General features: G+C 42.8%; 1 protein-coding gene across 3 annotated transcripts in view; it reads right to left on the reverse strand.

Moving 5' to 3' along the window:
* Nucleotides 1-26,583, reverse strand: part of LOC144506399 (galactosylgalactosylxylosylprotein 3-beta-glucuronosyltransferase 1-like) — a 135,724-nt gene that overhangs the window by 48,896 nt on the left and 60,245 nt on the right. For 2 of the 3 annotated variants that reach the window (XM_078232447.1, XM_078232449.1), the window contains exon 2: nt 1,940-2,100. In XM_078232447.1, the coding sequence (XP_078088573.1) occupies nt 1,940-2,051 (112 nt within the window). In that variant the 5' untranslated portion in view covers nt 2,052-2,100. Of the gene's footprint in view, nt 1-1,939; nt 2,101-5,075; nt 5,160-26,583 lie in introns of all 3 variants that reach the window. The other variant, XM_078232448.1, reaches the window with a different exon arrangement.

A 26,583-nucleotide genomic window follows, 5' to 3' on the forward strand; every position in this document is an offset into this window, starting at 1 on the left:
TCTGACAGCAGCAGGGAAGAAGATGTTCTTGAGTCAGTTGGTATGTGATCTCAGGCATTTGTATCTTTTTCCCAACGAAAGAAGGTGGAGGAGAGAATGTCCGGGGTGCATGGGGTCCTTAATTATGCTGGCTGCTTTGCCGAGGCAGTGGGAAGGGGAGACAGAGCCAATGGAGGCTAATTTGCGTGATGGACTGGGCGGAAAGTGTGGGAGGAAACCGGAGCATCCGGAGGAAACCCATGCAGACACGGGGAGAATGTGCAAACTCCACACCGTGACCCAAAGCTGAAACTGAAGCCAGGTCCCTGGAGCTGTGAGGGAGCGGTCCTAACCACTGTGCCACCATGCCACTATGATCCGGGACCTCAGGAAGACATGATAGATGAGTGGCAAAAATCGTTCAAGTGCCAAGTCCCATACTCTGACCTTCCCAGCATTCTCCTGCACTCATCAAAATAACACAGCCGGTACCTCCACTCATGCCTCCCTCTCTCGGCGCCTCAGGGGTGGTGGGGTGCAAGATCACATCAGGATTTTAACCTGACTTCAATTTCTGGGACTTCCCAGAATTATCCAGGTCAGGTAGAGGCAGGGTCTGCAATGTGAGTGTCATCAGGATAATTCTGCCCATTACCTCCAAAGTTCAAATCCGTATTTCCCCAATAGAAATATTTTTCTTTGTGTTTCTCAATTGCAGTGCTCATCCTGAATGGAACAAGTTCAGAAATATTTCCTTTAAGATATAAAGGGTACAATTCTCCAATAAAATAATTAAGTGTTAACTCCAGTGGGAAATGCGGTACTACTCCCACCGGGTCTGTCGGTGCGATCACAGTCACAACCCTCCTCCATTTAGCAATTCTTTTGAAAGAGGGATGATTTGTGCCTGAACGAGAGGGGCGGGACCTAAAGATGCTGGCAAGACCTGTTCCTCAGAGATCAGGGCGTCTTTTTTACATGAGCGAGACCCTGCTATGGAGTTGACATCGGGCCCCCCGCCGCCCCCTCACAGGCCGCTCCCTTCAGGCTCCATCTGACCCTGCCCCTTCAGGCCCCACCCCTTGGCAGTGTCAACCTGGCACTTCCCCCAGCCCTCTGACAGTGCTAAAGTGGCAAGGCACAGCTGAGGGCTACATTGGCCTCCATGGCCCTGATGCAGTCATCTCAACTAATGTGATTCCCACCAGCGTGACATCATACCTGTGAGGGGAGGAGGAACATCTGCCAAACCTGGAAGACACAGTAAGAAGTCTCACAACACCAGGTTAAAGTCCAACACGTTTATTTGGTAGCAAATTGGTGGTAATCAGGCTCTGGCCTTCACTGGACGTGAACCTAATGACATCACCGGCGGGGGCAGGGTGGCAGGAAGATTTTGTTCTGAGATGTCCCTGTTGCAAATTCCTTTATGGTCCTCTCCCAAGAGTTAACGGGATTTGTGCCTGCAGCAAACGGGCCCGGAGGCCGTGGCCACTGTCACTGAAACTCCCTAAAGTGTGAGGACCAGTGCATTACACACAGGTGTTTTACAAAGACTGCAAGACATGACACCCTGACATGTTGGGAGTTTGAGATCTCCAGAAGAAGAAAGCAGAGTGCATATAAAGTACAGCACTGACTGACTGATATTCTGAAGGAAGGGGTTACCACAACCAAAGAGCGAAGCACTTCTCTGTAAATTGCAGGGCACTGCCATTGATTTTCCATTCAGAATCTCAGACAACTCTTAATATATGCAGCTGAAAGTCTTGTGCATTCAGGAAAGTAGCTGTTACCTGAATGGCTGGTCAACTGGCTGACAGCTGATTGCCAAGTTTATTTCAAAGATCAAATTCAAAATATTTTCCACAAAGTACTGATCAAGAACACGAAGGCTGTCCTTCATTCTTAAACTACATTAAAACTCTAAAGACATACAGAGGCCGGAAAAATCACTTACTTCTCTGAAAGGCCAGGAAGGAAACACCTGAGTTCTGGTGCCAGATGGTTAGGAGTATTGTCCATGGTAAAACGATGAGGATTGCAGTGAGAAGGTTTCTTCGTCTTGGCATGTTGTTGTGAACTCACAGCAGAAAAAGTGCCTCATTGCTTCATTCGTACCTTTCACGTTGAAACAGAAAGAGAAGATTACCAAAATTGATCTGAAAGGAGGAAACATTAACGTGTGCATTCAGTCGTATTAAACATGATGAAAATCCTAATGGTATATTTGGAAGTATATCATTATAAATTTATAAATGTAATTACAAAACTTTAGTGTGTTCAAATCAGATTTGTACATATATTTTAAAGAAATAACTTGGATCGATCTTGCACATTTCACAACTTCTCAAAATACTTTACGGTCAATTAGGTGCTTCCAAAATGTTATCACTATTGCAATATAGGGAAGTGCAACAAATTTGTACACTGTGATTTTCCATAAACAGCAATGAAATAATGGACCAGATCATCTATTTTTATTATGCTGTTGAGGAGGCTGTTGGTCAGGACGCTGGCGAGAAAATGTCTCCATTTCTTCTAATATCTTTTCAATTCATCTGTGGGACATGGGCACTGCAGGCTGGCCAGCATTTATTGCCCATCCCTAGTTGCCCTTGAACTGAATGACTCGCTAGGCCATTTCACAGGGCAGTTGAGAGTCAACCACATTGCTGTGGCTCTGGAGTCACATGTAGGCCAGACCAGGTAAGGGTTCCTTCCCTAAAGGACATTAGTGAACCAGATGGGTTTTTACAACATTCAACAATGGTTTCATGGTCATCAGTAGATTCTTAATTCCAGATTTTTTTTATTGAATTCAGATTCTACCATCTGGCGTGATGGGATTCGAACCTGGGTCCCCAGAACATTAGCTGAATTTCCGGATTAATAGTCTAGCAATAATATCAATAGGCCATTGCCGCTCCTTAATAGAGCCATGGTATCCTTTATGTCCAACTGAAAGGGCAGATAGACCCTCAGTTTAAGTCTCATCCAAAAGATGACACCTCCAATGGTGAAGAACTCTGTTAATGCGGCACTTAACTTTCACAATGGGCTTTATTCTCAACTTCCTGGAGAAGGACTTGCTGACACAAATTTCTGTCTCAGAAATGTGAAAGCTGCTGAATGTTAACATACTTATTTGAAAAGGAAAGGGCTAAGGCCTGTTGAGAGGAGATCTTTGGCCCAGTGCATAGCATCCCTGCCTATGAGTCAGAAGTTCGGGGTTCAAGTTCCACTCCCAGGATTTGATGGTCAAGGAAAGTGCGTTTATAACACCGCCAAACAGGTCGAGTACTAACTAGTAAATCCTTCCAACATTCGCCAGTGACAGGTGATAAAGAGTGGGAGAGATTCCTGGTTAGCCCCGTGATGAAAATAAATTGGAGCCTCTACCATCACTATCCATAGCTCCAGGCCACAACATTCATGTAAAAGTACATGCTTCCACAAAAACTCTGAGCCTTTGTGAGGCCAGTTAGCTCAGCTAACTGGACAGCTGGTGCAGATCAGATTGGTGCCAACAGCATGGGGTTCAATCCCTGTTTTGGCTGAGGTGGATTGGGGATCTGCCTACCCGTGGTGGAGATCCTGATGCTGCAGGTTGGACATGCCTATGGACAGAGAACACAAGAAGGAGATTGCCTGTGTTAAAATTACAGAGAAGGCAATCTGATGTGATCATACAGTAATACACAGTATCACCATAGCACTGGATCCACCTTTCATATAGAAACAGCCCTTCTGTGAGGAGATTTACCTAATTATTTTTAGCATCAATACTGTTCAACACTCCTCTGTCAAACAGTTAGCTCAGCTTTAGAAAATGGTAATAGTAGTGGTAAATAGCACAACACTGAAACTTATCAGGTACAAAAATAACACAAAATAATCCATCAAATGGCACTTCAGTTGGAGTGAGTTACAAACTGGGACCCAATCTGTGAATTCAGATACTATACTCAGATCATTCAAATATTACTCACATCATTCATATTGTTTCCTAAAAACCAAAATAATACACTTCTGTAACATTCCAGTGCTTCTTAGATGGAACTGATTCATATGATTTAAATGCATCATGTCTATTACTTATCTAAAATGTACTTTATACTGCACTTTTCTTTACATTACTTTATACTACTTTACATTACTTTACACTGTATTTTAATGTTTCATGATGATTTAAAATCTGATGAACTCAACAGATTAAAATACACACACGCACTACACACACATTGCACACACGTACACACATATGAACATGAACTACACACACATACTACAGAAATGCACACACGAACAAGCACCACACACACAATACACATACATACTACACACGCACGCACATACACACTCACTTATGCATGCACATCGACACAGGCCAGAGCCCCAATCAGACTGAGTTAGAAACATAGAATCATAGAAACCCTACAGTACAGAAAGAGGCCATTCGGCCCATCGAGTCTGCACCGACCACAATCCCACCCAGGCCCTACCCCCATATCCCTACATATTTTACCCACTAATCCCTCGAACCTATGCATCTCAGGACACTAAGGGGCAATTTTAGCATGGCCAATCAACCTAACCCGCACATCTTTGGACTGTGGGAGGAAACCGGAGCACCTGGAGGAAACCCACGCTGACACGGGGAGAATGTGCAAACTCCACGCAGACAGTGACCCAAGCCGGGAATCAAACCCAGGTCCCTGGAGCTGTGAAGCAGCAGTGCTAACCACTGTGCTACCGTAAGAGGAATCTTAAACTGCAAAGGTATAGATTTCCACTGGATTCTTTACTGCTGACGCTTTTAGCGAATCCTCCACCCTCTCAGTGGGCATCAGAACCATTTAAGGTGGTATTAACGTATTGAGCGGAATTTCATAAAAGCCTGGGCATAGACATGCCTCCAAATGCAGAGTGAGATGATGACCATTGCTACCTTCCATTCCAGAAACCTCAGCATAACCAGAACTGAATGGGAACTTGGTGAATGTTGTGCAACTCCAGTCGCCACAATCACTCTCTGAGATCTGTACTCTGTTCCTCTTCCTGTTCTACTCAGGATCCTAGTCACTCTCACTCACCACAGTTCTGACTGTGCCAGTGATCCATCCACCAGTACCAGGGAAACCACAGAACCCTCTGAATACCTTCTCCTTGAGTGTTGACTGGCATTGTTACAGTTGATAAAACAACGAAAACGATCGAGGGACCAAAGACAATTTTGTTTCATTAATAGCATTATCAGAATTACAGAGCACTATGCAACAATAGCGGTAATTTAAAGCAGTGGTGAGTGAAGGAAAAAGACTAAAGACTTGTTTGTTGTTTGAAAGTAAATTCAGTAACAAAAAAAATCAAACTAAGATTGGATAATTGGTGCTACCGAACAATGATTTGAAATAAAAACTAAAAGATTGAAAAGATACTCAAGGGATTATAGAAGTAGTTGGAATGGAGATAAAGAATATCCTAAAACTGTTAGAAGCTTTTGAAGTGTATTTTGTTACAATATTAAGGTTATTAATATGGAATAATGTTCCAGCAGTTAGAGCTATTTCTGTTCATTGCCTAATGAAGGGTTTTGGTACAGTAAATAAGGAGAAGCTGTTTCCATTGGTTGGAGAGCCAGTAACCAGGAGACACAGAGTTTAGATAATTGGCAATTTAGCTCGAGGGGACATGAAAAAATGCAGTGAGTTGTGATCTGCAATATGCACTACCTGAAATGTTGGTGGAAGGAGATTAAATATTAAATTCAAAAAGGGAATTGGATAGATTCTCGAAGAGGAAAAAAAGTGCAAGATGATGGGAAAAGAACAAAGGAGTGGGTTTCAGTGGATACTCTTTCATAAAGCTAGTATAGGCATGATAGACCGAAAGGCCTTCACCTGTGCTATTTGAATCTACAATTCAGGGATAGGCCAGACCTGCACCACGTACAACAACACGGATAGTACCTCACACCGGATGACCAGGTTTTTTCCCAAATCCTGCGCAGTGGCAATGAGAAGTCTCACAACACCAGGTTAAAGTCCAACAGGTTTATTTGGTAGCAAAATCCACTAGCTTTCGGGCTGCTGCTCCTTCGTCAGGTACCTGACGAAGGGGCAGCACTCCGAAAGCTAGTGGATTTTGCTACCAAATAAACCTGTTGGGCTTTAACCTGGTGTTGTGAGACTTCTTACTGTGCTTACCCCAGTCCAACGCCAGCATCTCCACAGCAGCAGTGACCCAGGCCATCTTCAAATTTATCTGGAGATCAAAGATGGATTGTGTCCGGAGGGAAGTGATGCACAAATCTCTAGAGAACGGAGGGAAAAATGTTCCCAATGCCGGCCTCATCCTGATGGCCACCTTTGTGTGTGGCTGCATCAAGCTATGTGTAGATCCTCGCTACGCTAACAGCAAGTGCCACTACTTTTTGAGGTTCTACCTGTCCCAAGTGTTGCAGAGGATGGGTCTGGCCACACTGCTGCGGAACGCTCCAAGTAGTCGGACCGTACCGCAACACCTGTCCTTCGTGGAGAAATTTTTCCGGAAACACATCTTTGACCACATGGCAATCAAGCAGTGGTCAATACGTAATGTCCTTGAGGCCCTGACAGAAAAGGAGATGGCGGATCCTGTTGGATGGTTCCCTGAGCAGACTGTCAGTGTCATCTGGCAGAATGCCTCATCACCAGAACTCACAAACAAGCACCAAGACCTGGCTTGGCTGGTGGTGAGAAGGCCACTCCCCATCAGATCCTTTATGCACGCTCGAGGTCTCAACATCACCGCACGCTGCCCTCGAAGCGGCTGTGGGGGTGATGAGATGGTCGCACACATCCTTGTGGAATGTGCCTTTGCAAGGAAGGTCTGGAGTGGGATGCAGTGGTATTTGTTGAGGTTCGTCCCGAGCAGCTCGGTGACGCAGGACTCTGCTCTACGGGCTGTTTCCAGGGACGCACACCGTAACAAATATCAACTGCAGCTGGAGGGTCATCAACTCGGTGAAGGACGCACTTTGGTCCGCCCGAAACCTGCTGATCTTCCAGTTGAAAGATTTGTCCTTGACCGAGTGTTGCAGACTGGCACATTCCAAGGTCCAGGACTACGTGCTGAGGGACGCGGTCAAGCTTGGGGCAGCCGCCGCAAAGGCACAATGGGGAAAGGCCACTGTGTAAAGCCTTTCAACCGAGGGAGACCGAGGGACCAGTAACTGTAGAACACCCTCGGCCTGCGTAACTGTGTGCTAATCTGAAAAATAACGGCACACAGTAAACTCTGATGTATGTACATAGAAATCATAGAAACCCTACAGTGCAGAAGGAGGCCATTCGGCCCATCGAGTCTACACCGACCACAATCCCACCCAGGCCCTACCCCCACATATTTACCCGCTAATCCCTCTAACCTACGCATTTTAGGATTCTAAGGGGCAATTTTTAACCTGGCCAATCAACCTAACCCGCACATCTTTGGACTGTGGGAGGAAACCGGAGCACCCGGAGGAAACCCACGCAGACACGAGGAGAATGTGCAAACTCCACACAGACAGTGACCTGAGCCGGAATCGAACCCGGGACCCTGGAGCTGTGAAGCAGCAATGCTAACCACTGCGCTACCATGCCGCCCTTTTTTTAGAAGGAGGCCATTCGGCCCATCGAGTCTGCACCGACCACAATCCCACCCAGGCCCTACCCCCACATATTTACCTGCTAATCCCTCTAACCTACGCATTTTAGGATTCTAAGGGGCAATTTTTAACCTGGCCAATCAACCTAACCCGCACATCTTTGGACTGTGGGAGGAAACCGGAGCACCCGGAGGAAACCCACGCAGACACGAGGAGAATGTGCAAACTCCACACAGACAGTGACCTGAGCCGGAATTGAACCCGGGACCGTGGAGCTGTGAAGCAGCAACGCTAACCACTGCGCTACCGTGCCGCCCAAGTTTCAAGTACTGAAATGTAATGAATGTAATGTGTAAATAAGCATCGTATAGTACTGTAAAAATGACTGGGTTTTTTTTTGCACTGTTTGTAATTATTGGATATGTCATTTTGCAATGGTTTATTTGAGAGTTTTTTAATGAATAAAGTATATTTTTGAAATAAAAAAAAATTTGAATCTACAATTCAAAGCTTATTATTAAGCAGAAAATTACAATACAGGCAAGGGATTATATAAAGTTATTGCTAGGATCTATATATATATATGTTATATATATGTATATATATATTGTTCCAGAGATGAGGGAAACATCCCAAATAGTTGAGAATCCGATGGCCAAGTATGAATTCACCTGCAACAGGGAAGAAGAAAAGAACACATATTTATGTGTCTCAGCATGCTCCAAAATGTTTCATCCACAGCCAATGAAGTACTTGCTTCAAGCGTAATCTCACTGTGGGGGTAATGTGACAACTAATGCATGTTTTTATTCAATCATGCAGATGTGGCTGGCTAGACCAGCATTTATTGCCCATCCTATTTGACCTAGAGAAGGTGATGGTGAGCTGTCTTCTTGAAATGCTGCAGCACATGTGGTGTAGGTACACCCACAGTGCTGTTAGGGAGGGAGTTCAGGATTTTGACCCAGCGACAGTGAAGGAACAGTGATATATTTCCAATTCAGGATGGTGAGTGATTTGGAGGGGACTTGAAGGTCTTGCTAGGTTAATCTGCTAGGTGATAGAGGTTGTGGGTTCAGAACATGCCATTGAAGAATTTTTGGTGATTTGCTGCAGGGCACCTTGCGTTGGTGGTGATGGAGGGAGTGAATATTTAAGTTGGTAGTTGGGCTGCTTTGCCTTGGATGGTGTCGAATGTCTTGGGTGTTGTTGGAGCTACACTCATCCAGGCAAGTGGCGAAAATTCCATCACACTGCCGATTTGAGTTTGTAGATGGTGGACAGGCTTTGGGGAATCAGGAGATGAGTTCCATGTGCGTACATGACAAGCTCTCACAGGCATTGGGAAAATCACCTGTTTCAGTGATGTTGCTTTCAGGGTAAATATTTGCTAGGACATTGGGAGAAGTCTTTTGCTTCTCCTTGAATAGTTGTGTGACCTTTTACACCTACCCAAGACAATAGCCAGGACCTTTGTGTGATAGCTCATCTGAGAACTGCTCATGTCTGAATGCAGTTGGCATGAGAGAAAGTGCATTTGCTCCACAAGAAATATGGCACGGGCAGGCAGGGCAAACTCACCTGATGTTGTCCTCTTTCCAAGTCTCAAAGATGCTAATTGGGGCAGGTGACCAGGGAGCAGAAAAGGGGGCACCTGCATCCTGGAAAACTGCAAACTCAGAATGATCATCTGCTTGTTGTAATGACAATCATTCCCTTTTTAGCTTTGTGGCCCTCTCAAGGTCCTGAATGAATCTTAGGTCTGTCCTTGGCAGCTCTAAGTCCCACTGGGTCGACGAAAGGGATGTTACAATCTCCGTAAAGACTGATAACATTTAAAAAGCAATACTAACTTCCAGTTAATAGCTGAAAGGACGACACATCATGATATCATGAATTAAAACTTTTACTTCAACAAATGACAGTGGCACAGTGGTTAGCATTGCTGCTTCACAGTGCCAGGGACCCAGGTTCGATTCTCAGCTTGGGTCATTATCTGTGTAGAGTCTGCACATTCTCCCTGTGTCTGCTTGGGTTTCCTCCGGGTGCTCCAGCCTTCTCCCACAGTCCGAAAGACGTGCTGGTTAGGTGCATTATCCATGCTAAATTCTCCCTCAGTGTACCCGAACAGGAGCAGGAGTGTGGCGACTAGGGGATTTTCACATTAACTTCATTGCAGTGTTAATGTAAGCCCATTTGTGACACTAATAAATAAACTTAAACACTATTAGCACTATTGTCTAAACATCATTTTCTTTTTGTCACAACTTATTATAAACTGCAGAGAGGAACATTCCCCTTTTATATTTATCACTCATTGCATTATTTTAGAAAACAGGCCATAATTGCTCCCAGCTTCCAAAAGGTTCTCCAATCCCCATTTCACAGAATGGTAATTTTGAGTGACAGCCTTCAGGCATTTGCCTCAGTTTTTAGAAAGTTTTTTAAACCTAGCACCAGCAGTACAGTCTGTTCCAATTATTCTTCTTTCCCCTGGCCATACCAGGGTAAGTCTTCCAGTATGCATAGAAGGCTACTGGATGTGTCTCTTCAACGAGAGACTGTTGCCCTCCCATACTTGGCTGTGGTAGCTTACAATGTCGCATAGCCTTTCCCTCTGCTGTCGCACAGAACTACTGTCTGTGATATTCATTCTTTTGTCGGGAAGCCTACATCCTGTTCTCAAAAAAGGCCCCCACTGCCCTCTTTAAAGAACATTAACATTTTATCAAGATAGAAATGCTAATTAACCATCTTTAATCCAAAATTCCTTTCATTTTAGAAATAAATGGATAATTTTTAGCACAACTTGACAACTTGATACCTGCAACACCTTTCCAGGACTTTGGGAAACTCAGAATATACTTATGCTAAACTCAGAGCCTCCTGCCATTTTCTCCAAGTGCAAATACCTTACACCTTCTTCTCAGTAAAACAATCTGCACTTTCCTTTTATCTCTAACAATCAAACCACCCAGACTTACTGTCAGGCAGACTGCAGAACAGGTCACATGACCCTCTTCATTTACCCTAAATTTAAAGCTGCAATCCCCAAATATAATAATCCTAAAAAAACTTCATAATTATATCAGGAACATCTAAGGGGATACGCAGGGCTGGATTCTCCCATCCTGCACCAAACTCTCCATCCTCGCTGGCAGCGGTGGCGGGGCGTAAATGGCCAGAGAATTCCGGCCACAGTGTAGCCTGGGACTGTCTCAGGATACAAACCTCAAAAGTCTGGCACTGCAACTGAGTGGTACAACAGAGCTTGAACTCACTGGAAGTATGGTCAGGATTTCCAAATTTTAAAATAACTTGGAGCTCACGCAAACACATTAAGAAGGCTGTGTTAACTTTAACTCCATGGCCTCATTTACCCCCAGGTTTTTTTTTAATGTTGTAATCTAATACTGTTCCTAAACCTGTCTATAGATAATTGGCAGCTGCATCCTTTTACATTGATGAATATCGCATTCTCACACTCAATATCTAGTGAACAAGCAATCCAGCTCAAGGCTTGAAATCTATTACTGCTATCTATAGCACAGTTCTCATCAAACTTTAGTGGTCAGTGACTGCTGTACACAATTTTGAGATCAATTTAGGAAATTATCCTAGTTGATTAAAGGCTTGTTTCCTGTCTGTTATTTTGTGAGTCCAATTATATGATACTGAGGGGGATCCTGGCTCACAAGCAGAAAAAACCCCAACTATGGAATAAAGAGGGAAAAGGAGACCCATTTTTCTGTGCAGCTACAGAATGGCTAGAGAACAAGCCCCATTCATGTCAACTAATGCTTCAAACATCTTTTGGATGGTGTTTCATAAATAAAATTGGAACTCAGAGAAGAACCAGCAGCTCACCATTGCTAATTACAGAAAACATCAAATGCCACATTTTATGCTCTAAAAGCTACTTCAATGAATTGTGCAGCATATGATTCTAACTGCTAGATTTTCAAGTTCCCCTCGAATTGAAATCAATTAATTAAAATCATGAGCAGCAAACGCATAAGTTTCCAATGATACATGTGAGACCATGAAAATCTATTCTTATATATATTAATTTAGTCATCATAGCTTATCAATAAAATCTCATTTACTGTCGCTGCAGTTTTTATAAGAGAGTATCCAATTTTACTGTCAAAATAGATTGGTAGAAAAGTAAATTATATTATAACAATCACTATTCTTCAATCGTACATCAAGCGTTCAAAAGCACTTTGGGATGTCCTGAGCTCATGAAAGGATCTATTTAATAGAAATCTTTCCTATTTCATCATAGTTAACTGAAACTTTGATAAGATATTGTGAGAAGGTGACCTCCTTAATCTGAAAACAGGTTAAATGCTTTGGAGAACAATAGAATATCAAGTATACTGTGATTTTGTGTCTATCTAGCTAGGACTGAGCCCAGTGTTCACTTTGATCATTTGGAATGGGTCTGAAGGAAATTCCACAAGTGAAGAGTTCTCAAAGGATCTGAGAGTACTTTGTTCTCCCTAATCTCTAAATTTTTGTTAATCTTTATTTACATTCTTGTGAACATCCAAAATGTTCTGGAAGATTTTTTCTCCCAATAATTCATGATGTTTATGTAAATCCTAAGCAAATTGTACACCATCTGCTCACAAGATCATTGTGCATATTGTGATAATATTGTGTCATTAAGAAATGTATTTTATATCATGTTTCCGGTGAAGGTTTATAAGACAGCTCTGTTTAAACAATGGTGAATTGTCTACAGCTGGCAGTCCACATGCTGAGCATGCAGAAGAATAATTGTTCCTAATTATTGGGGTGTTTGTAAGGTTTAATTAGGTTGATTGACAAGAAGAAAATCATGTGCTAATGGGCGGAGCTAGGTCCACAGAGAGACTAGCAGGTAGTTGCTGTTTGAATTTGTACAGAGGAGTAGCTCTTTTCCATTCTAGAAATTGAAATCTGGATCCTGCTAGAAAGTTGATATCTCTCTCCAGAGGTGCTCCCCCTCCCCCCCCCGGAGTTCTACTGTGTGAAGACAGGTCTCTACCTGGAGTTCTGCTGATTGAAGACAGGTTTTTCCTCTGGAAGCTGCTGTCTGGGAGTCAGAAGACATGTGTCTCTCAGTATATCTGTCCAGAGGGGTGAAAAGGCTGGAGGACTGGCAACTCATGTAAGCCTGTGTGTTTCACTGACTGATTCTGAAGAGGAGTTTACGTCCATGGGGATATTGCTTAAATTGGAACTAATAGATAGCTAATAGTTCAGAATTATGCTTTGTCATGTTTAAGTATTTCAATTGGTAAAAGCTATGCTAATTCATTGTTATAGTTTAAACTGTATTAAATTTTGTTTTAATAAAAGCTTCCTAATGGGTCAATAGAACCATACCTAGAGTGAACCATCTTATACTCACACCAATGCCAAAATCAAAAATGTTTAGGGTCTAGGCTAGCTTCATAATATACCTTGGAGTTTCTGATCTGGTCCCTAACAAAATGCAATATATTCAATCTATCCAAATTTGTCCATCCAGAGAGATCCTAACATTACCACCATTTTGGTATCTAATTAGTTCTTCAAAGATTCCAAGGTTTTAACCTTCTTTTTTCCTGGAAGACAATTCTTTATATAGATCACTTTTTGTGTGAAGAAGAATAATTTCTTGCTATCAGTTCTAAATCTGTCTTTTACTATTAGTTTGAACATTACTCTCGTCCTAATTTCACAATTTAATTAAGTTATTCTTCAGAAACACCCTCTCAATTCCCTTAACTATTTTACTTCATTCTGTAAGATTAGTTTTCAAATGCCTCCTTTGAATGCTGGAAGCCCAATTTTCCTTTTAAATCAGATCCTTCACACTCTTCTCTGCTTCCAGCTTTCACTCTGGTCACATTTCTGTTTGTTCTTACATTTGTCCCATTGAACTCCTTTGGAGGTCAAGAATGTGACTACAAAACCCAAGAGATGGCCAATCAAAATGAGACAGACAGAACAGGAGAAGCATCAAAACACCATTTAATCATTTCCAAAGTGTAATTGCTGCAGAATAAGATGGCTATCCGGATGATTGAGCCTTTTGGTATCTAGAGAATGGTCTTCAGAGGACTATAACAATGCATACCTGGTTGTCTTTGTATCTTTGTCCTTCAGGGGAACATTGCAATGTGGAGCGATGGAAGGTATGCAGGGTGTTTAACAGTATAAGAGGTCAAGTGGTTAGCACTCCTTCCAAAGCCTTAATCATCTTTATACCAATTGAGAAAGTGGTTGGTTTTACAAAACCAATGGGCAGGAAGGCACTGACATCCCAACACTGAAAATCTGCTGGAGATCAACGCAGAATTTAAGACCAGAGCTCAGCACTGGATTCTCCGACCTCACTCGCAGCCAGGCTTTTCCTGTCCCGTGGCAGCGAATGGAGAATTAGGAGCAATATCCCATGGACATAATCTCTTCAGAATCAGTTAGTGAAACACATAGGCTTATATGTTGCCAGTCCTCCAGCCTTTTAATCCCTCTGGACAGATATACAGAGCGACATATGTCTTCTGACCCCATACAGCAGCCTCCAGAGAGAAACTCGGCTTCAATCCGCAAAAATCCAGAGAGCATCTTCTCTGAGATTCTTGACCCCGTACAGATTTTCTGTATGTATGTGGCATGCATGACAGCTGCGACACTGGTTAATGTGCCACCTCGGGAAGCAGGACGATCCCTCAATCAACGTGTCTGATTTGAGGTTCTGGACAGCAGGCAGGGAGGTTGGAGATGCCCATTGGAAATCACCGCCTTTGGTTTTCCAACCTCTACCTCCCTCTCTTTATGATCGCCAACCAGCAAACTCAACCCCACTTATCCTGGCTGAGGGCCGATCCACGATTCTGGGATTCCAGAGTGGTTTTTCTGGCATCAGCCATAGTCTCCTCCATGACACTGCTGAGCACCAGAGCTGGCAGCCTCTGGCTGGCAGCTTTCACTAGATTGGAATTCTGGCCCTAGGAAACTGATTCTATGGGAAGGCCTGCTGGTGGCCTTGCTGCTGCCTGATTGGCTTATGATTTGGTCGGCCTTCCTCAAAAGAGGCAGTGCAGAACTCTCGCCTACTCTCTAGCTGTTTAGACCTCTGACACTTCAACAAGATTCTTCCCAATGCTTCAAGGCAATGATGTGCCGATGAAAGGTAATTGATCTGAAACATTAATTTTGTTTCTCTCCACACAGATTTTTTTTTAAATTCATTCATGGGCGTCACTGGCTGGCCAGCATTTATTGCCCATCCCAAGTTGCCTGGGGCAGTTATGAGTCAACCACATTGCTGTGGCTCTGGAGTCACATGTAGGCCAGACCAGGTAAGGACAGCAGATTTCCTTCTCTAAAGGACATTAGTTGAACTAAATGGGTTTTTGCAACAATCGACAATGGTTTCATGGTCATCAGTAGATTCTTAATTCCAGATTTTTTTTAAAGGAATACAAATTCCACCAGCTGCCGTGGTGGGATTCGAACCCAGGTCTCCAGAACATTAGTTGAGTTTCTGGATTAATAGTCTAACGATAGTACCTTTAAGCCATCGCCTCCCCGCTACCTGGCTTGCTGTGTATTTCCAGAATTTTTTGTCCTCCTTTCAAGTAAAATAGTGATCCAACTCATCAATTCATAACGTCTTGGTAACTCGAGAGTTAGATGTTTTCAATTGCACTTCATTCAAATCTGAATACTTAATTAATGTTGTTCAGGTTCATTTAATATGGGATAACTCAAAGCAAGCTAAATAGTGTTACGTTAACCCAAGGGAAAATAATACATTTAAATCTTCTTTTAAACCTTAACTATTAATTTTTATACACTTGCAGGCTTTGTAATGGCAGAATATTCCAGTTAATTATTCTTGCACAATTGCCTAAAAAAATAATTAAGGCTAATTGATCCATTAGGAAAGCATTACACTATTCATGAGATATTAGTTTGTATAAAGGCTATAACATTTACCATGCCGATATGTCTTTCACGAAAGATATTTAAGTTGCACGTTTCTGATACTTAGTACAATTACTTGCTCCTTTTTCAACCCCAATTCTTAATGAAAGTAGAACAAGTAGAATGTGGGAAATGGAACTTGTCATATTGTTGGTTTCATTGTAATGAAAATGTTATTTTCCTTTATTGAATAAATACAAAACTAACATTGTTAATATTTGATATGCTAAAGACTGCATATGCAGACATCAGTATTCAGAAAATCAGTTGTAACTTTGTTAGCAGAATACAGCACACTAAAATGATTATACTTAAACAATTAAGCCTTGTCATTTGGCATCACTTTTTTATAGAATTACTGAATCCCTACAGTACAGAATGAGGCCAGCCCATTGAGTCTGTACCGACCACAATCCCAGCCAGGCCCTATTCCCAATATCCTGTACATTTACCCTGCTAATCCCCCTGATACTAGGGTTAATTTTAGCATAGCCAATCAACCAAACCTGCACATCTTTGGACTGTGGGAGGAAACCTATGCAGACACGGGGAGAGTGCAAACTCCATACAGACAGTGACCCGAGGCCAGAATTGAACCTCGTGCTGTGAGGCAGCAGTGCTTGCCACGGTGCTACACTTGAATAAATTTTAATAGTGATCGGCTGCTGTTTGCTGAAGACAGGAATTCTTGCATAAGCATGGGCACCAGCGAAGTAACTGTCCACATTCAGTTGATTAAAGTCTATCGCTTACAATGGATATTTCAATCGGGGAAATTGTTTGCTGTGGCATATATGACTGGGGTAATGACTGAGTTTATTCAGAATTACACATTTTATGCTTTGCCAATAACAATATATTTTTTTTGTTTGCACGTCACTTTTTTACTTGTTCATGTACTGTGATATTTGCTGTTTACATGATGGATGGCAGTGGTGTGATTGTGACTCAATGCGCTGTGCGGGCTGTAAAACCTGTCAAAGTAAAGACAACAAATATTTGCTTCGATTGGTAACGTTATTTTTTTACTGTTTAATGTCTGGAAGGTATGTTCTCAGTTTGGCACCAATTCTGATGAAAGGTCTACACCTGAAATGTCGACCTTAGTTTTCCTTCAAAGGAAAGGACTTTCTGCCCTTGATTTCCATCGAGTCAGAAGGTCTTGGGTGTCATTTATAAATGATGTGCAGGGCCCAATTCCAGTATTCAGGTTCCCATTTAGTGTCCCACTCCTCCACCATTACACCTCCCACCATTTTTCTCCAGTGTGGGATAATGGTGCGGGTAATAAGTTCGAAGGCTTTGCTCCCAAACTGGTTGGACCTATTGTGGGTAGGCCCCCAACTTTTTTTTTTGGAGTCGGTCCTGCTTCTCCATTACCCATAATTCATGGATTTCAGAGAAGCCATGAACCATAGTCTGTGCCAAATTGGGAGAAGGCTAATACAACCGGATTAGGCAGGATTTGGAGGCTATTGTTTGAGCGTAAAATCCACATCTGGCATATGGGAGTCTTTTAAGGAGCAGTTGATCGGGGTGCAGGACAAGCATATGCCTGTGAAAAGGAAAGGCAGGATCTGGGAACCGTGGATGACCAGGGAAATTGCGAGTCTCGTCAAAAAGAAAAAGGATGCATGCATAAGGACTAGGCAACTAAAAACAGATGAAGCACTTGAAGAATACAGGGAAAGTAAAAAAGAACTCAAACAGGGGGTTAGGAGTGCAAAAAGGGTCTCAACTTGTCCTTGGCAGGCAGGATTAAGGAGAATCCCAAGGCATTTTATTAGGAACAAGAGTGTAGCTAGAGAAGGAGTTGGTCCACTCCAGGACAAAGGAGGGAAATTATGCATAAGAACTAAAGGAAGTGTGAGATCCTTAATGAGTACTTTACATCGGTAGTTATCAAAGAAAGGGACACATTGGTCATGTCTGAGGGGTATGCAAACCCTCTGGATCGTCATCATTACGAGGGAGGAAGTAGCAAGTGTATTAAAAAACATTAAGGTAGACAAATCCCCAGCGCCAGATGGCATCTATTCCAGATTTAAGGAAGTCAAGAGGAAATTGCTGGGCTCTAACAGAAATCTTTGTTTCCTCATTGGCCAGAGATGAGGTCCCAGAGGATTGCAGGATAGCCAATGTTGGCCTGTTATTTAAGAAGGGTAGCAAGGATAACCCAGATAATTATAGGCCAGTGAGCTTGATGTCAATGATAGTAAATTGTTGAAGATTATTAGGAATTGGACCTATACACATTCGGAACTGAATGGTCTTATTCATGACGGACAGCATAGTTTTGTATGAGGGAGGTTATGTCTCACTAATTTGAATTTTTTGAGGTGGTTACCAAAATGACTGACGAGGGAAGGGCTGTGGATGTTGTCTACATGGACTTTAGTAAAGCATTTGACAAGGTTCTTCATGGCAAGCTGGTGCAAAAGGTTAAATCACACCGGATCAGGAGTGAACTAGCTAGATGGATTCAGAACTGGCTTGGCAATAAAAGACAGGGTAGCGGTGGAAGGGTGTTTTTCTGAATGAAGATCTGTAACTAATGGTGTTCCATAGGAATCAATGCTGGGACCTCTGTTATTTGTAATATATAAAATGACTTGGAAGAAAACATAGCTGATCTGATTAGCAAGTTTGTGGATAATACTAAGATTGCTGGAGTTGCAGATAGTGATGAAGTTGTCAGCAGGACAGAGGTTGGAAAATTGGGCAAAGAAATGGCAGATGGAATTTAATCCGGACAAATACGAAGTGATGCATTTTGGTAGATCCAAATCGGGTGAAATCAGCTATAAAATAAATGGCAGGAGCAAAGACACAGATTTGAGAGTACAGGTCCACAGATCCTTAAGTGACAGCATAGGTGGTGAAGAAAGCATATGGAAAACTTCCCTTTATCAGCCGGGACATCGAGTATAAAAGTTGGCAAATTATATTAGTTATACAAAACGTTGGTTAGGCCACATTTGGAATATTGTGCCCAATTCTGTTTGTCACACTACCAGAAAGATGTAGCTTTGGAAAGAGTGCAGAAAAGATTTACCAGGATGTTGCCTGGTCTGGAGGGTATTAGCTATCAGGAGCGATTGAATAAACTGGGATTGTTCTCTTTGGAAAGACAAAGGCTGAGGGGCAACCTCATAGAAGTTTATAAAATTATGAGGGGTATAGATAAGGTGAACAGTTGGAAGCTTTTTCCCAGGGCAGAAATGGCAATTACAAGTTCAAGGTAAGTGGGGAAAGATTCAGAGATGTGCAGGGGCAGTTTTTTTTTTACACAGGGTAATGGGGGCTTGGAATTCACTGCCAAGTGAGGTGGTTGAGGCAGACACGATAGTGACATTTAAGACTTATCTGGATAGACGCATGAACAGGTGGGGAATAGAAGGATATAGGCGGTCTAGATGAGACCATGTGATCGGTGCAGGCTTGGTGGGCCAAAATGCCTGTTCCTGTGCTGGACTGTTCTTTGTTCTTTGTATATGTGAACATTTCAAAAGATAACTTCAAAAGGTCTAACTCCAACCCCTCCATACCAACAATGTCCCCCACCTAGCTCCAAAGGTTTCTTATGCCCTCCATGCCAACTCACATTGCTCACTCACCACCAATGGCCGCTCATACCTTCTGTGTCAATTCTTGGTCTTTCCATGCCTATTTACGCAGCATACACTATCAACAGACCCTTTAGTGACAATGGAATGTGTGAATTTGCTTTGGAAAAATACCCATTCATAATTCTTGTAAAAATAACTGCTGTTCCTACAACCATGCACAATGAGGCTTGACTGAGAACCCAGAAAATGAACTGCAGGGAAATGTTGACTTTACTAGATTGGCATCTTTGAGGTTAGAAGTTATTTTTCTCATGTTAACAATGTCTCCATGTTAATTTGTACAAGATTGAGGTACAAATGCTTAAAGCTTTTGTTATTGATAGTTTAATGGTCCCTTTGACACTTTTATAAGTTTGTTGGAACACCAGGAGAACCTGTGAGGAGATTCGTGGAATAACACCCTCAAGACTGAGCTCACTAACCAGAGGGGAGAGAATTTTACAGAAATTGGGTAGGGAATAACTCCAGGAATAAAGAATTACACTTCCGGCTGAGACATGAGGTGAGCTCCCAGCGAGAAGGTTCTGCCAGATTTACTACTTCAGAAACAAGACAATTTAGACAATTTTCCAAGCGTATGTCAGGAACATGATACGTCATGACCAGGGTGTAAGTGTGTAGCTTAGACCTGCAGACAACAAATATGGTGGCACAGTGGTGAGCTCATGGCACCAAGGACCCTGGTTCGATATCCACCATGGGTGCCTGTGTGTGGAATTTGCACATTCTCCCCATGTTGGTTTCTTCTGGGTGCTCCGCTTTCCTCCCTCAGTCCCAAGATGTGCAGATTAGGAGGATTGGCCATGCTAAATTGCCTGTGTCCCAAGATGTGCAGGTTAGAGGGATCAGTGGAGTAAATATATGGGGTTCTGGGGATAGGGCCTGGGTAAGATGCTCTGTTGGAGAGCCGGTGCAGACTTGATGGGCCGAATGGCCTCCTTCTGCACTGTAGGGAATCTATGATTCTAGAAAACTGGTAATTTTTCAAAACATGAACTGGGCAGGATACACAGAATGAACTCTTCGGGGGCGATTCTCCCAGCCTGCTGCACTGCTTTAGGAAACTCGGGCCTGGGACTGAAGTCTCGGAGCCCGCTAGCCTCTTTCCCCAGCACCTCCAGGAGTGTTCACAACAGCTCCCCACCTGCGGGGAACTGTCGGGTGGACCCCACTGAGTGAAAGGAGGCCCCCTAGAGGGTTGGGGATTAGAGGGTAATGGGAGGTTCCCCCTGGGCATTGCAAGCTTGGCAATATCAGCCCCTGCCTGTGGCACTACCCAAGTGGCAAGGCCTGGGGGCAGCTTCGCACTGCCCACTGAGCATTGGGCAGTGCCAAGAGGGTGGACCAGAAGGGGTCAGTGACTACAGGGAGGTGGGGCCTCTGGGGACTGGTGGGGGGGAGGATCAGGATTAGCGGGGGTGGGGGGAGGGGGTTGGGCAGGAAGATCAAAGTGGGCCGGGTGGGGTGACCAGGCTGGCCTGGACACTTCAGGGGGAGCTGGCGATGGGGCCGTGGGGGAGTTGGAAGGGCCAGCGATGTGGGGTTGCAGAGCTGGCCAGCGATCGCGAGGCCAGCAGTGCAGGGCTACTGCGCATGTGGCGATCTTGGCGCTGACAGATCGGCACATGCGCAATGGCCCACTCAATGCTATGCTGCCCGCCTCTCTAGTGGGAATAGGCGTCGTCCACAGCATGTTGGTGATATTCACACTGGTGCACTCTGCAGTGCACAGTGTGGGAGATTCATTCTGAAACTCCCGCTGCAAAAACCAACGGGATTTACTCCAGTTTTTACACTAATTCGACACTTAGAATTTTTGGGCGAGATGAATTTGGCCAAATTTCCTTGATTAGAAAATTTCACAAAAAGAACAAGTGGTATGTTAAAGCAATAAATAAAACTGCAATAAATTATTAGAGGTGAATTAGCATGATCCTGAGAACTGATCCTACTCAAAGATAGATTCAAAGAAATAAGTGGGGGAAAAAAAATTTTCTCTTATTAAAAGCAGCAATTATATTGAACCTTATATTTGGACAAATAGTTGAAGGGATGGGAGGGTAGGAATTCCATGCTATGTCAGCCGTCAGCAGTAGGCCAGTGACTGCATGGAAAAAGATATTATGGATTCCACTGAGCGGTTATTCTGGTTGGCAATTGGGCACTTTGACTTTTCACTGGATTTGTCTACAATCATTGGCTAGTTGTTTATGCGTATTTCAGTTATGTTTCATTCTGGGAGAGTTTTTTTTTTATTGCACAACAAAGGAATGGCAGAGAGCAAAATACAAGGATTTCATTTGAAATGGTGAGCACCGCATGGCAGAGATGTTCAACATTTGCTTGCTGTTCAAACCCACAAGTGTCCCTGCCTGACTTCTAAGTGCATCCCTTTCTGGAGAATCAACAGTAATGGGTCACTGCTCAGTCAAGTGTTGAGTAGCACATCATACAAAGATCCACTGTCTGTGTTGAACCCTGGTATGCTTTCGCAGTGCCAGAAATCTCCCATGCTGATTAGCTCCATAGGCTGAAAAGTCATTCTGAGGGTCAGCTTAAAATATGGGAGGGAGTCACTGTAAGAAAAGATTTCCAAGACCTGGTAACAGTGGAGCATCTGTCTCAAGAAAATTACCTCAGGATGCAGAGAAAATCCTTTCATTGTTCTGGGCACCCCAGTACAGGAAGGGTATTAGAGCCATGAAAAACATAGTGAATGATCATATTGAGAGGTCACAGTTATAAAAATGATTGAGGCTCAATTTATTGGAAGAGGAAAGGTTAAATGAAAATTCTGTGGGAGTAAAATGAGTAAATAAAATATAAGGGGTAGAATTTCAACAACTTTGCCAGTTATTACCTAGTACATAGAATATGTAGAATGTACAACAGAGGAACAGGTCATTTGGCCCAATGGTCTGTGCCAGCGTTTATGCTCTACACAAGCCAACTCCCACCGTCTGCATCCAACCGTATCTGCAGAACATTCATTTTGCTTCTCTCTCAGGAGTTTCTCCAGCTTCCCCTTTAATGTATATATGCTTTTTACCTCAACTACTCTTACATTTCTAAATTTCCATTGACAAAGAAAGTTGGTCAGTTGCACAGATAATCCACAAAGGAGTGCTCTGCCAGTCCCGTAGTGGTCCTGAAGGATGTTACCAGCCTCACCTTGGCCTCCTCTCGATCATTTTTCCCAATCAGGGCCTACTTGAAGATCACTGTCAGTGGCACTGCTGCCCAAAATTGATGCCCACTGGTGATCTTCTGTACATGCAGCAGGCATCTGCAGTTTATAAGTCTAATTTATAGGAGGCACAAGGCACAATTTCAATGATGCCTTGGGCCTACTTGCAGGGATTGTTCCTTTGCATCCAGCAGCAGGGCAGCGCTATCCTTTTTCTACCCCAGTGTTCTTATAGGACTGGATATCCATCTTATTGTTCAATATTTAACAAGTCTAAGTTTGAATTGTCACAAAAACAAAAGTGCTTTTTCAAATCTTTCTCTTTATACTGTCAAAAATGAAACTTATTTTCTTGCTTCTAAAGTCAAAAAAATATATATTGAGTGACAAACTGTCACGGACGTGTCGAGTTCAGGAATCTGCTGCTCTTTTTCTTTAGACTGCTGTTCACTTCAGAAGTTCAATTTCCATCCACCCTCGGGTTTAACAGGAATTATTCTGTTTCTTTCGGCACAGTTTGGACTCCAGCAGACAGAAGTGCAATGTTGTTGCAGGAAGTGATAAACACATGTGATCCATTCGTGGTTTAGGAAAGTGTTACTTAACACCCTACTAAACTTCCTTGCAGTGTAACATTTTCTGTGTAACATTCAGCGAGACAGGCAGGAGGTTCTACATTTTCCCTTTTATAAATAAGATATACAGGCTCCACACTGTGCCCCATTGATTTGCTGAAAGTGTCAATGCAAGTGAAAGTTCTACTCAAAAAAGCTAGCATTTTCCTTTGTCAATGGAACGTGATTGACGTTTCAAATTTTAAAAACAAATTGTTTGATTATCGGCTGGTAAAAGTAATGGAGGTGCACTAGGAATATGACCATATGTTAGAGAGTGCATTAAAAACTACAGGTATTGGGATAGTGAAAACATCACAGTAACATAGAATTCAAAGAACATTTGATATGAACAACTTGATAGATGATATATAGCATTTCTCCAGGATTAAAAATATAATCCAGTTTTTCCACATCAAGCAATACTCATGTAGCAAATATTTTGATCTAAAGTTAACAGTTTTTAACAAATCAAGTTCTTAACAAGGGGAAATGTCTTGTAATTTACCATTTTAAGTTGTAAGCTGCAAAGAAAATAATTTTATGCTACGTCAATAGTGTTCTCATATTAAGGTTAAATATAAGGTTAATCAAACCAGAAGTCCAAAGATGTGCAGGTTAGATTGGCCATGCTAAATTGCCCCTTAGTGTACATGAAGAACCAATTTAAGATTATTAGTTGGGCTCTCAATGTTGTTCACTTACACCTGCTAGAAATTTGTCCTCTGCGGGCAAAAGGAATGTATCCAGACATGGCACATTTTCTAAATAACTAAAAGCATGAGGGGCAATAGCTCCCCAGTGTATTCACCATGTCAAGGTCTTAACCAATCAGAATCAACTTGTATACAATCAGCATCCCTTTTCCAAGGCAGCATAAATTGTTGTTCCCTTTGAAGTTTAGTATTCTTACATCTGCCCTGATGAGTACAAGGTGAAAAGCTTTGAAAGCATGTCTCTTCTTTTCAGCAATTAGTTATTTTAAGGGTTTGTCTGTTACTGAAATTACACACTAATGGCTTAGTGAATTATAAACATTTTAAAGTCAAGAGCTTGCCGGGTTTCATAAATCAAACTGGAAAAAGCTCAAATCTCATTCAGCGATTTATCACAAGTGGTATACTACTACATTGCTGGAGTAACAAACCAGTTAACTGCTTGCTTAGCCACTTAAGTGTTGAAGGATGATTATTATAGGTGCATCATGATTTTCCTTATTAAAACCAACAAAATTACATTCTTAGTGAATGCACATTTTGAAAACTCTCCACTCCATTGATTTCATTAGAGGGTAGTAAATTAAAAAGAAAAATTGTTGTTTTTTCCCTCAGTATTGTTCAGCTTCACAAAATACAGCTGGGCGATACATGTTGGTTTGTCTAAATCACAGGATCCATTTTAATTATACGAGCACTCCATATCACATGCATCAGCACCTCTATGTATAATTCTCTGCGAACAACAGACAATAAATCAGCCACTCTCTGAATTTTTCCTTATTTGCTGTTGAACTACTGGATGGCAGCTTTTGCCATTCTTATTCCCTCTGTAGAAATGTAATTTCTTGCTTCCTTTTCCCTTTTGAGAAGCCTGGGCAAAAGTCTGCAGGCAGCTATGTCAGAGGCGAGTTAACTGAAAAAGGCAATGATTGTGAAAAGCCAACCTTGAATTTTAATAACCTTGTCAATTGTCGGAAGAAATAAAGACTGATGGGTGGTAGCAGTTCTGGGAAAGAAGCAAGAGATGGTCTAGTGACTGTATTGTCAGTATTTATTCTCTTCTCTTCCTGCTCTTTTCTGTTCACCAGTAATCTTATTCTTAAGTTATATGGAAACTAAAGGTCAGGAACAGGCCATTCGGCCTATCTGGTCTGTGCTGGCGTTAATGCTCGCTACAAGCTCCTGTATATCCTTCTGTTCCCTTCTCCCTCATTTACATATCTAGCTTCTCAAAAGTTTCCTCTAGTTACCACCTTACAAGGAGGCATGTGCACAATTATAAGAGATAAACAGACAGATGTAGAGACGGAATGTGCACAAATCAGTGTGTGCGTGTTGCTGAGGCTGATTCTTAAATCCCAGTAATGTAATGAACGTGGTCTAATTGTTTCAATCATTTTTTACGTTCTTGCTGACCTTTTTTCAAACATCATACAGTTAATTTGGATGGAGCCGTAAACAGGCGAGAACATTGCAATGCATGATGAACCCATGCCCAATGATTGCAATGCAGGAAGTATGCTGACTTTGTCTCTCGCTCGTTTGAATGATTCCAGCATCCGGCCAGCTCTCACTGCACTGTTGACCAGCTGTACGCACCAGCAGGAAGCCAATAACAGGAGAGGCTAGCACCATTTAAAGCTAGCATGCAGCGCTTAAAGGAGAATCCAAAGATGCGCAGGTTAGGTGGATTGGCCATGCTAAATTGCCCCTTAGCATCCCAAGAAGTGTAGGTCGGGGGGGATTAGCGAGGCAAATGTGCAGGGTTATGGGGATAGGGCAGGGGGTGTGGGCCTGAGTAAGATGCTCTGTCAGAATTGGTGCAGAATCGATGGGCTGAATGCCTCCTTCTGCACTGTAGTGATTCTAATGTTCAATGATTCTGAGAGGGGTGCATGCTGGCTGGGCCGTATGCTGGGATTCTTGGTTGAAGAAAATCTGACTAGGGAAAGTAAAAATTAGCACATGGGAGAGACAGCAGGCTCCAGGATTTTTCAGCACTGCATTGGATGTGTTGAAGAATGTACAAAGGAAGAGAGATGTCCTGTGTCCACAGTGGGGAAGGAGGCCCTCCAGACAGATGTTTAAACAGCAATGGGAGCGAATAATGGAGGTCAATGTCAGGAGTCAAATTTGGATATGGTGCTGCAAGAAGTTCAGTGATCTCACAGAAGTAATAAAGGTCCATGAGCGCAATGCCATATCCAACCAACTGCATTAGTAGCCACAGCTCAAATCAGCACACACTCAACATTCACCTAAGAGCAATATCTGTCAAACTGGCCTTTATACCTAACATTCAAATACTTTACATTACCCTCATAGACTTTGCAATGCTGCAAATCTTATACCCACATCCCACAGCTTTCATACACTGCCAGTTATTTAACCACGACGGACACATCCCCCAACCACATTGCGCAATATTCACTGATACATTTCCCTCTCTTCTGCAGGACAAGGTGACAGACGGGGCCTCTGGAGGAGATGGGGGCATCCATTGTTGGGACACTCATGGCCAATGGAAGGGCTGAAACTACTGAACCTGATATCCTCATACCTGATCCTCCTCCTCACATCCCACAATTTCTTCTGATTTAGAAGCTGATGGTGTGAGTAAGTAGCTCTTCTTCCGCGACCCCCCCCCCCCCCCCACCAACCTGCCTGCACCACACCCTTACCTTTGTCTTTTTAGATACCCAAGAACTATCATCTGGCTAGACATTAGAAGAACAGCAAGAAAACAGTGTTGATGAAGACATTGCTTGGTTTAAGAATTGCTACCACTAGCTTTGACACTGCGTAATTCAGAGGAGAGAGTAGAGGCAGAATCTGCACATGGTGAGACAGCAGA

Source organism: Mustelus asterias, chromosome 17 (genome assembly GCF_964213995.1).
Source record: "Mustelus asterias chromosome 17, sMusAst1.hap1.1, whole genome shotgun sequence".
In the NCBI taxonomy this organism is placed as follows: Eukaryota; Metazoa; Chordata; class Chondrichthyes; order Carcharhiniformes; family Triakidae; genus Mustelus; species Mustelus asterias.